Below are 12,110 nucleotides of genomic sequence, written 5' to 3' on the forward strand. Positions count from 1 at the left end.
TAATTAATAAATAGGCTACATTTCTTTAAATGGACAATTCTGTGAACGGTCTTGTTTAAATTGACACAAGATCTGTTATCAAAGATATCAGCTAGCGATAACGTGCAGGTAATTGTAGTTTTGCATGATGTCTACTTTTATCCTAATTAGCATTTTCGAATCTGAGAGTAAGCGAATATATTGATAAAAGTCGACTTGTCCAAGAGAGATTTAGATGGTTATCAAAATGTCACGCCAGGGTAAACCTACACGAAACACATCCTATATTTTAAGTGTTTCTAAAATTCCCTATGGGAAAAATGAATGTTTGGAACCATTTCCCTGTTTGACCGCTAGGTTTTATGGGTATTATGACACCTCCACTGTGGGGCTCTATAGGGTTCCTTTGTGCTTTTTGCATCTAGAGATGTGACATTTCTGGGTGCATTAAATGTATTCTGGCAGGAGTGTAGTAAGTCCTATGTATTATCTTAAATTGCAGTAGTTTATGTCTTAGGTTGTAGAAGCAGGTTTGAACATTTTCACATATCTGTTACCAATGGTTCTCCTCAATTTCTTCCTTTAGTTCTGTTTCCCATTTTTTACTTACAGGTTCTGAACCATCAGGTAGAGTTTCAATCAACCGTTGATATAACCTGGCAATCCACTTCTTTGGCATAGCAGCTTCTCTCAGTATTTGTTTCTATGCTAGATGCCCTAGGTACATCCAGATTCTGTTGAAGCGATTTAATAAGATTTCTGAGTTGTAAGAACTTAAAGAAATTGGCCTTGGATAATCCAAATCGTTCTTGTAATTGATTGAATGACAGTAGAGATCCATCCTAGTGCACATGATCAAAATTCACGATGCCACTTTAGAACCAGGACTTCCAGGTGTTGTCATTAAACACTGGAGGTAAGCTGGGGTTATTCTAAATAGGGGTGTCTGGAGATATTGATTCTTTCCACCTCATGAATTTATGTACATTTTCCCAAATACGAATGGAATTTTAGAATAATTGGATTGTCTGTTTTTTTCTGCTGCAATGCCTTGGACCCGATGTGGTGAATATATTTCCCATCATACGGTATTATATTTGTGGCTTCGATAGTCGTCCATGCACAAGGATAGTCTGCTGTCCATTATTTAAATGAAAACAGTTGTGGATCCCAGTAATACATCTTCATATGAGGTAGTCCAACAACCTCCAGCTTTATAGGAGAAGTGGAAAACAGTCAATTTGACTCTTCAGGTCTTTACATTCCACATAAAGTTGGAGAGCAGGCCATTCATTTTATTAAAAAAGATGTATGGAATTGAAACTGGCAAGGCATGGAATAAATACATCCACCTTGGTAATATATATTTATTTGGATTATGTTGACCCTACCTAACATAGAAATAGGGAGAGATCTCCATCTCTGAACATCAGATTCAAACTTATCTATTAAAGGAGAGTAATTGATTTTATATTCCTCCTCCAGGCTGCATGGTATCAGTACACCCAGGTATTTCGTACGTGTCTTTGTCTATTTCCACTTAAATTTACTCTCTAATCTTGAGAAGTAATGATTATTTCAGTCTTTTCCCAATTCACTTTGAATCCTGATACAGCACCATATGTGTCCAACAGTAGTAAAAGAAATGACAGAGAATGTTTTGGTTCAGATAAATAAAGTAAAATGTAATCTGCATACAAGGAAGTCACATTTTGATGTCCACCAATCACCATATGTGATATGGTGATTGGTGGATTGAGCCATGAGTTCTAATTATTGATTCTAGGGGTTCTGTGGGCTAATGAAAATAAATAGCTAGACAAAGGACATCCCTGTCTTGCAGTCCCTTTCCTTAGCTAGCGTGGATGTTCAAATGGAATCAAGGCCAACTGTCATATCAAAACCTTTCCCTGTGTTTTACGTCCATGATAAGACTGGAGCTGGACAGAGGGAGCTTCCTGCTAACATAAATACACTAATGGTAATTTTTTGGGGGACAGTAACTAAGGGAAATGGGTCTGTGGTGATTGTTGGTAACTTGGCATAGTGTCCTCTTGAATCTGGTGAACCAAGCAGGTAATCCACATTTCACTCAAGACCCGGGCTGGCTAATTATATGCCTGGCCGACTGCTCAGCCAGGCTGAGAACAGTCTTTTTTTTTTAAATGCCATTCCTGGGGGCAAAGTCAACACAGCTCCCCCTTTCGCCTCATAGAGTCAGACCTATTAAAGTGAATCACTGTCTAATGACATACGTGCTCACATAATGCCCTGTAGTAAGAAGGGCCCAGTCTCTTGTATCCTGATACTATAGGTTGTGGAGAGGAGGCCTAAAGTTGCTCCAGCTTCAAATCTTTCTGAAACAAACTATTTGAATCAAAGTCTCAGCCCGTCGTCTACATTACTTTCAAGGTCCAAGACTAGTGTTTTTATTCCAGGTCTTCACCAGACAGGATGTTGGGTAATGTTATGGTCATGCTAGGAGGTTAGCATGAAAACAGTCTCGTGACACAACAGCCACCTCTTTGTTAGTGTTTGTTAGTGTGCTGCTGACAGAGGCCCCTCGCCGTGTGTGTGTTTCCTGCCTGCTTTAGGTGAACAATGTAGAGGACGAACAAAGTACCCAGGGTGCACCTACCGTGGTGCTGTCAGAGAAGTCCGTCCCCCTCAACGCCTCAGCCAATAGCATCATCTCCTACCCGACCAAGGCTGACAGCAGGGTGTACACTGGAGACACCTACAATGATGACGTGTGAGTAAGCAGACAAACACCACCTCAGCCCTGTTCCAATGCATCTTTCCTTTCTCTCTTCATCGGTTATATGCTCCCTTTTTTTTTAGGTAGATACTGCATGTACATGAAGGCAGGGTAAAGTGACTAGGCATCTGGATAGATAATAATAAGGTATTTGAGGTAGATACTGTATGTACATGAAGGCAGGGTAAAGTGACTAGGCATCTGGATAGATAATAATAAGGTATTTGAGGTAGATACTGTATGTACATGAAGACAGGGTAAAGTGACTAGGCATCTGGATAGATAATAATACGGTATTTGAGGTAGATATGTACATGAAGGCAGGGTAAAGTGAATAGGCATCTGGATAGAAAATAATAAGGTATTTGAGGTAGATACTGTATGTACATGAAGGCAGGTTAAAGTGACTAGGCATCTGGATAGATAATAATAAGAGTAAAATAAAGAACAGAGTAGCAGCAGCAAATGTGTGTGTGTGTGTGTGTGTGTGTGTGTGTGTGTGTGTGTGTGTGTGTGTGTGTGTGTGTGTGTGTGTGTGTTTATGTAGTGTGAGTGTATTGTGTGTGAGTGAGTGTGTATATACAGTGCCTTCAGAAAGTATTCATACTCCTTGACTTATTCCACAATTTGTTGTTTTACAGCCTGAATTCAAAATAGATTTTTACGCATCTACACACAATACCCCATAATGACAAAGTGAAAAAAAAAACATGTTTTTCGACATTTTAGCAAATGTATTGAAAATGAAATACATAAATATCTAATTTACGTAAGTATTCCCACCTTTGGCAGCAATTATAGCGGTGAGGGTTTCTGGGTAAGTCTCTAAGAGCTGTGAGGGTTTCTGGGTAAGTCTCTAAGAGCTTTCCACACCTCGATTGTGCAACATTTTCCCATTATTCTTTTAAAAATTCTTTAAGTCAAATTGGTTGGTGATCATTGCCAGTCAACCATTTTCAGGTCTTGCCATAGATTTTCTAGTATCTTTAAGTCAAAACTGTAACTCGGCCACTCAGGAACATTCACTGTCTTCTTAGTAAGCATCTCCTGTGTAGATTTGGCCTTGTGTTTTAGGTTATTGTCTGCTGAAAGGTAAATTCATCTCCCAGTGTCTGGTGGAAAGCATACTGAACAAGGTTTTCTTCTAGGATTTTGCCTGTGCTTAGCTCCATTCCGTTTCTTTTTAATCCTGAAAAACTCCACGGTCCTTATCAATTAAAAGCATACCCATAACATGATGCAGCCACCACTATGTTTGAAAATTTGGAGAATGGATTTGCCCCAAACATAACACTTTGTATTCAGGACATAAAGTACATTTCTTTGCCACATTTTTTAGCAGTATTACTTTAGTGCCTTGTTGCAAACAGGATGCATGTTTTGGAATATATTTTTATTCTGTACATGCTTCCTTCTTTTCACTATATCAATTAGGTTAGTGTTGTGGAGTAACTACAATGTTGTTGATCCATCCTCAGTTTTCTCCTGTCACAGCCATTAAACCCTGAAACTGTTTTAAAGTCACCAAAGGCCTCATTGTGAAATCCCTGAGCGGTTTTCTTCCTCTCCACCAACTGAGTTAGGAAGGACACCTGTATCTGTGTAGTGACTGGGTGTATTGATACACCATCCAAAGTGTAATTAATAACTTCACCATGCTCAAAAGTATATTCAATGTCTGCTTTTTTAAAATTTTGTACCCATCTACTAATAGGTGCCGTTTGTGAGGCATTGGAAAACCTCCCTGGTCTTTGTGGTTGAATCTGTGTTTGAAATTCACTGCTGAACTGACAGAACTTACAGATAATTGTATGTGTGGGGTACAGAGAGGAGGTAGTCATTTAAAAGTAATGTTAAACACTATTATTGCACACAGAGTGAGTCCATGCAACTTATTATGTGACTTGTTAAGTACATTTCTAGACCTGAGCTTATTTATTCTTGCCATAACAAAGGCGTTGAATACTTATTGACTCAAGACATTTCAGCTTTTCATTATTAATTAATTTATAAAAATGTATAATTATTTGTTCCACTTTGACATTATGGGCTATTGTGTGTAGACCAGTGACAACAAAAACATCTAAATTCAGGCTGTAAAGTCAAGGGGTGTGAATACTCTCTGAAGTGTCCAAAACATTAGGAACACCTGCTCTTTCCATGATATAGACTGACCAGGTGAATCCAGGTGAAAGCTATGATCCCTTTTTGATGTCACCAATCCACTTCAATCAGTGTAGATGAAGGGCAGGAGAACTGTTAAAGAGGGATTTTTAAGCCTCTCGACAATTGAGACGTGGGGCTCTACTTTAACAAACCTAACGTCATGGTCAATCTCAGCGCTGAGCGGTAGCGCTATGGTTTCGGGGCTATGTCAGAAATATTTGTTCTATTTTCACAAGCACAATTATCGGCGCAGTTGCTGGCGTTGGCGTTGGCGCTGGCGTTGGCGCGAAAGGGCTGGGTTTTGATGAATAAACAAGTTGTGGGTGTGTCAAGGCGTGGCCCTTCACTGGCCAATCAGAATGTGCTCCATGGCTAAACATGGGGTTGCCTCAAGTCGTGTATTTACGGTCTTTTATGCCTTGGAATCAACTCCAATTCCAATGTTAGTCCATTATAGTTTGTTAAACAATTTACAGAAAGAAAAAAAACACAATGTAGACCTATCCCATCTATTCTAAATATGTTAACTTGAACCTGTTTGCAGTCCACATTGTTTTAAGTAATTGCATGTCTTCAATGTTAAAATACAGTATGTAGTGTACATAGCATTCACACTGATATAGGGGCTAGGCTTACTATAAATACAGTATGTAGTGTACATAGCATTCACACTGATATAGGGGCTAGGCCTGATTTTAAATACAGTATGTAGTGTACATAGCATTCACACTGATATAGGGGCTAGGCCTGCTGTAAATACAGTATGTAGTGTACATAGCATTCACACTGATATAGGGGCTAGGCCTGCTATAAATACAGTATGTAGTGTACATAGCATTCACACTGATATAGGGGCTAGGCCTGCTATAAATACAGTATGTAGTGTACATAGCATTCACACTGATATAGGGGCTAGGCCTGCTATAAATACAGTATGTAGTGTACATAGCATTCACACTGATATAGGGGCTAGGCCTGATTTTAAATACAGTATGTAGTGTACATAGCATTCACACTGATATAGGGGTTAGGCCTGCTGTAAATACAGTATGTAGTGTACATAGCATTCACACTGATATAGGGGTTAGGCCTGCTGTAAATACAGTATGTAGTGTACATAGCATTCACACTGATATAGGGGCTAGGCCTGCTGTAAATACAGTATGTAGTGTACATAGCATTCACACTGATATAGGGGCTACAGATGTCCTCACCATAAAACCAGGACAGTGAATCATTCAAATAAGTTTGGTTTTAATAAAATGAAACAAAAAACAAGCTTTTTCTTTTTTTACAACAGTAAATACATGTAAAATGTAATGATATCATGAAATTGCCAGGATAAAAAAGAAACATGATGCGTTGCTGTTGAACCAGCCTTCGTTATAGTAGAACTAGTGTAAGTAAGGGCAGCCTACGGAGGGCTTGGGTTTAAAAAAATATACGAAATGGAAAACAAACAATTGTTACAGGAAAATAACTTCTAAATACGAGGTTCTCATTCACTGAGGTTCTCATCTCTTGTTTCATGATGGGCATGGACACATGTAGACTACATCATGGAGGGGGTTACGCACATCTAAAAGGTGTGCTGCATGGCTAAAATAATGTAGGCCTGCCTACAATCAGTGGTGTAAAGTACTTAAGTAAAAATACTTTAACTTAAGTAGTGTTTTGGGGGTATCTGTACTTTACTATTTATATTTTGGACAACTTTTACTTTTACTTCACTACATTCCTAAGAAAAATAATGTACTTTTTACTCCATACATTTTCTCAAGGCAAGTCATTACATTTTGAATGCTTATCAAGAGAACATCCCTGGTCATCCCTACCGCCTCTGATCTGGCAGATCGAAATGTTGGAGTGTGCCCCTGACTATCCGTAAATAAAACAAACCAAGAAAAAGATGCCGTCTGGTTTGCTTAATAAAGGAATTTTAAATTATTTATACTTTTACTTTTAATACTTAAGTCTATTTTAGCAATTACATTTACTTTTGATACTTAAGTATATTTAAAACCAAAAACTTTTAGACTTTTACTTAAGTAGTATTTTACTGGGTGACTTTCACTTTTACTTGAGTCGTTTTCTATTAAGGTATCTCTACTTTTACTACAGTATCTCTACTTTTACTACAGTATCTCTACTTTTACTACAGTATCTCTACTTTTACTACAGTATCTTTACTTTTACTAGAGTATCTCTACTTTTACTACAGTATCTCTACTTTTACTACAGTATCTCTACTTTTACTACAGTATCTTTACTTTTACTAGAGTATCTCTACTTTTACTACAGTATCTCTACTTTTACTACAGTATCTCTACTTTTACTACAGTATCTCTACTTTTACTACAGTATCTCTACTTTTACTACAGTATCTCTACTTTTACTACAGTATCTCTACTTTTACTACAGTATGACTTTTGACTACTTTGTCCACCACTGCCTACAATACATACAGTCGTGGCCAAAAGTTTTGAGAATGACACAAATATTAATTTCCACAAAGTTTGCTGCCTCAGTGTCTTTAGATATTTTTGTCAGATGTTACTATGGAATACTGAAGTATAATTACAAGCATTTCATAAGTGTCAAAGGCTTTTATTGACAATTACATGAAGTTGATGCAAAGAGTCAATATTTGCAGTCTTGACCCTTCTTTTTCAAGACCTCTGCAATCCGCCCTGGCATGCTGTCAATTAACTTCTGGGCCACATCCTGACTGATGGCTGCCCATTCTTACATAATCAATGCTTGGAGTTTGTCAGAATTTGTGGGGTTTTGTTTGTCCACCCGCCTCTTGAGGATTGACCACAAGTTCTCAATGGGATTAAGACCTGGGGAGTTTCCTGGCCATGGACCCAAAATATCGATGTTCCCCGAGCCACTTAGTTATCACTTTTGCCTTATGGCAAGGTGCTCCATCATGCTGGTCGTCACCAAACTGTTCCTGGACGGTTGGGAGAAGTTGCTCTTGGAGGATGTGTTTGTACCATTCTTTATTCACGGCTGTGTTCTTAGGCAAAATTGTGAGTGAGCCCACTCTCTTGGCTGAGAAGCAACCCCACACATGAATGGTCTCAAGATGCTTAACTGTTGGCATGACACAGGACTGATGGTAGCGCTCAACTTGTCTTCTCTGGACAAGCTTTTTTCCGGATGCCCCAAACAATCGGAAAGGGGATTCATCAGAGAAAATGACTTTACCCCAGTCCTCAGCAGTCCAATCCCTGTACCTTTTGCAGAATATCAGTCTGTTCCTGATGTTTTTCCTGGAGAGAAGTGGCTTCTTTGCTGCCCTTCTTGACACCAGGCCATCCTCCAAAAGTCTTCGCCTCACTGCGCGTGGAGATGCACTCACACCTACCTGCTGCCATTCCTGAGCAAGCTCTGTACTGGTGGTGCCCCGATCCCACAGCTGAATCAACTTTAGGAGGCGGTCCTAAATTGCAATTCATCTGATCACTCTTCATAACATTCTGGAGAATATGCAAATTGCCATCATACAAACTGAGGCAGCAGACTTTGTGAAAATTTATATTTGTGTCATTCTCAAAACCTTTGGCCACGACTGTAGATAAAGGTAATGTCAGTGCTCTGCTTTGCTCCTCTCAAACTTGATGTTTTAATAAAGCTTTGGTGATTTAAGATTTATTTCCAAGCAGTCTCACGAGCGAAACACTTTATCAACGGTTTTGACTAACCTACTTGATTACATTGGGCAGGACAAAAAGAAAACCGAAAACAGAGGGGAAGCTACGCTTGGTTTTTAGTCAAATAAAACAAAATGGGGGAAAAACATGACTGCTTAATGTCTCTAAATACAAAGTATACAGGCACACAAAGCACATCTTGTTCCATGCACACGGCTGAATAGGCTACGTTTCCGCCGTCGAAATTCATGCCATAACCAACTGTGTTACCACTAAAACCAGCTTTTGGTTGGTCTTAAATATCCCTACCAGCGCTGCCTGAAATTATCACTTTGGATCATGTTTTTAAGAACAAATATTTCCACCCCTCCCATCTGCGTGCTGATGTTAGACAGGTAAATTACCGAACCTGGCGTTAGGGCTAGAAAATGCCAGGAAAATGCTAGTTTTTACATGACGAAATTGCAAACTAACGTGCATTCCGTATTTTGAAAGTTACACATCTAGAAAACTTGATTGCTGACAAGTGAAATTTTGGGACTATGTCAACGATTAACTAATGAAACAAATACCAAAAGATAGTTTTTGGGTGGAATTTTCCTTTAACGCCAGCCCAAAATAGATGGATTGTGTATGTGTTCCATTCAGAGGGTGAATGGGCAGGACAAAAGATTTAAGTTCCTTTGAATGGGGTATGGTAGTAGGTGCCAGGCGCACCGGTTTCAGTAAGTCAAGAACTGCAATGTTTTTTCACGCTCAACAGTTTCCTGTGTGTATCAAGATTATTATTATTTATTTTTTATTTAACCTTTATTTAACTAGGCAAGTTAGTTAATAATAAATTCTTATTTTACAATGATGGCCTACCCCGGTTAAACCCTCCCCTAACCCGGACGATGCTGGGCCAATTGTGCTCTGCCCTATGTGATACAGCCCAGGATCGAACCAGGGTCTGTAGTGACGCCTCTTGCACTGAGATGCAGTGCCTTACACGCCGACCAAACCCCACTCGCACGTTGATTCTGTTCACCCACACCAGAAGCGATCAGGACACGCAGGTTGAAATATCAAAACAAACTCTGAACCAAATATATTAACTTGGGGACAGGTTGAAAAGTATTAAACCTTTATGGCAATTTAGCTAGCTAGCTTGATGTTGCTAGCTAATTTGTCCTGGTTTAGAAACATTGGGTTGTTATTTTACCTGAAATGCACAAGTTCTTCTACTCCGACAATTAATCCACAGATAAAACGGGAAACCGAATTTGTTTCTCGTCATCGCTCCTCCTTCCTTCAGGCTCTTTTTCTTCTTTGAACTTTATATGGTGGTTGGCAACCAACTTTACAGCATTACTACAACCGACCCGAGTGTGGACCTAAGTTCATCTTTCAATCACCCACGTGGGTATATGCTCCTAAAAACCAATGAGGAGAAGGCACGTGGGTATATGCTCCTAAAAACCAATGAGGAGATGGCACGTGGCTATATGCTCCTAAAAACCAATGAGGAGATGGCACGTGGCTATATGCTCCTAAAAACCAATGAGGAGATGGCACGTGGGTATATGCTCCTAAAAACCAATGAGGAGATGGGAGAGGCTGGACTTGCAGTGCGTTGAGCGTCACAAATAGAACCAATTTCTATTTTAGTGCCTGGCCATGCAGACGCTTGCTGTAGTGTGGTCAGCATGTTAGACCGCTGCGCCACTCAGGAGCCCTCTAGAATGGCCTACCACCCAAAAGACATCCAGCCAACTTGACAGAACTGTGAGAAGCATTGTCAACATGGGCCAGCATCCATGTGGAATGCTTTCGATACTTTGTCGAGTTCATGCCGTGACAAATTGAGACTGTTCTGAGGGCAAAAGGTAGTGCAACTCAATAGAAGGAAGGTGTTCCTAATGTTTTGTACACTCAGTGTATAGTCTTGTGAGTGTGCATAGAGTCAGTGGAAGATAGGGTCAGTGCAGATAGTCCGGGTAACCATTTAATCAACTATTTAGCAGTCTTATGGCTATCTAGCAGTCTTATGACTTGGGGGTAGAAGCTCGCAGAGCCTGTTTGTCCGAGCGCCGATGCTCCGGTGCTGTTTGCCGGACGGTAGCAGAGTAAACAGTCTATGGCGTGGGTGTAGAAGCTTGCTGAGCCTGCTTGTCCAAGAGCCGATGCTCCGGTGTCTATGGCGTGGGTGGCTGGTGTCTTGATGTAGAGGACCTGGAACATATCCCAGTCTGTAGTAGCAAAACAGTCTTGTAGCCTCACGCCTGCTTCATTGGGCCACTTCCATATTTATTGGATCAGTGGTACTTCCTGTTGGAGCTTTTGTTTGTAAACAGGAAACAGGAGAATAGAGTCATGGTCAGTTTTGCATAAGGAAGGACAAGGGAGGACCGTTTATGCATTTCTCTGGGTAGAATAAAAATGGTCTAGAGTTTTAGAACCTCTGGTTGGTAGAAGTGAGGTAGACGTGTTGGTAGACGTGTTGGTAGACGTGTTGGTAGACGTGTTGGTAGACGTGTTGGTAGACGTGAGGTAGACGTGTTGGTAGACGTGAGGTAGACGTGTTGGTAGTCGTGAGGTAGACGTGTTGGTAGACGTGAGGTAGACGTGAGGTAGACGTGTTGGTAGATGTGAGGTAGACGTGTTGGTAGACGTGAGGTAGACGTGTTGGTAGACGTGAGGTAGACGTGTTGGTTGATGTGTTGGTAGAAATGAGGTAGACGTGTTGGTAGACGTGAGGTAGACGTGTTGGTAGAAGTGTTGGTAGACGTGTTGGTAGACGTGTTCGTAGAAGTGTTGGTAGACATGTTGGTAGACATGTTGGTAGACATGTGAGGTAGACGTGTTGGTAGACGTGTTGGTAGACGTGTTGGTAGACGTGTTAGTAGACGTGTTGGTAGACGTGCTGGTAGACGTGAGGTAGACGTGTTGGTAGACGTGTTGGTAGACGTGAGGTAGACGTGTTGGTAGAAGTGAGGTAGACGTGTTGGTAGACGTGTTGGTAGACGTGTTGGTAGAAGTGTTGGTAGACGTGTTCGTAGAAGTGTTGGTAGACGTGTTGGTAGACGTGTTCGTAGAAGTGTTGGTAAACGTGTTAGTAGACGTGTTGGTAGATGTGAGGTAGACGTGTTGGTAGACGTGAGGTAGACGTGTTGGTAGACGTGAGGTAGACGTGTTGGTAGACGTGTTGGTAGACGTGAGGTAGACGTGAGGTAGACGTGAGGTAGACGTGAGGTAGACGTGTAGGTAGACGTGAGGTAGACGTGTTTGGTAGATGTGAGGTAGACGTGTTGGTAGAAGTGAGGTAGATGTGAGGTAGACATGTTGGTAGATGTGTTGATAGAAGTGAGGTAGACGTGTTCGTAGAAGTGTTGGTAGACGTGTTCGTAGAAGTGTTGGTAGATGTGTTGGTAGATGTGTTGGTAGACGTGAGGTAGACGTGTTGGTAGACGTGAGGTAGACGTGTTGGTAGATGTGTGGTAGACGTGTTGGTAGACGTGTTGGTAGAAGTGAGGTAGACGTGAGGTAGACGTGTTGGTAGACGTGAG

At 40.8% G+C, this 12,110-nt stretch overlaps 1 protein-coding gene across 1 annotated transcript in view; it reads left to right on the plus strand.

Moving 5' to 3' along the window:
• The window catches only part of si:ch73-61d6.3 (occludin), a 41,630-nt gene that overhangs the window by 14,419 nt on the left and 15,101 nt on the right, over positions 1–12,110 (plus strand). The window contains exon 4 of the mRNA XM_039002913.1: positions 2,574–2,731. Coding sequence (XP_038858841.1) covers positions 2,574–2,731 — 158 coding nt within the window. The remainder of the gene's footprint in view (positions 1–2,573; positions 2,732–12,110) is intronic.

This window comes from Salvelinus namaycush, chromosome 10, assembly GCF_016432855.1.
Source record: "Salvelinus namaycush isolate Seneca chromosome 10, SaNama_1.0, whole genome shotgun sequence".
Lineage (NCBI taxonomy): Eukaryota > Metazoa > Chordata > Actinopteri > Salmoniformes > Salmonidae > Salvelinus > Salvelinus namaycush.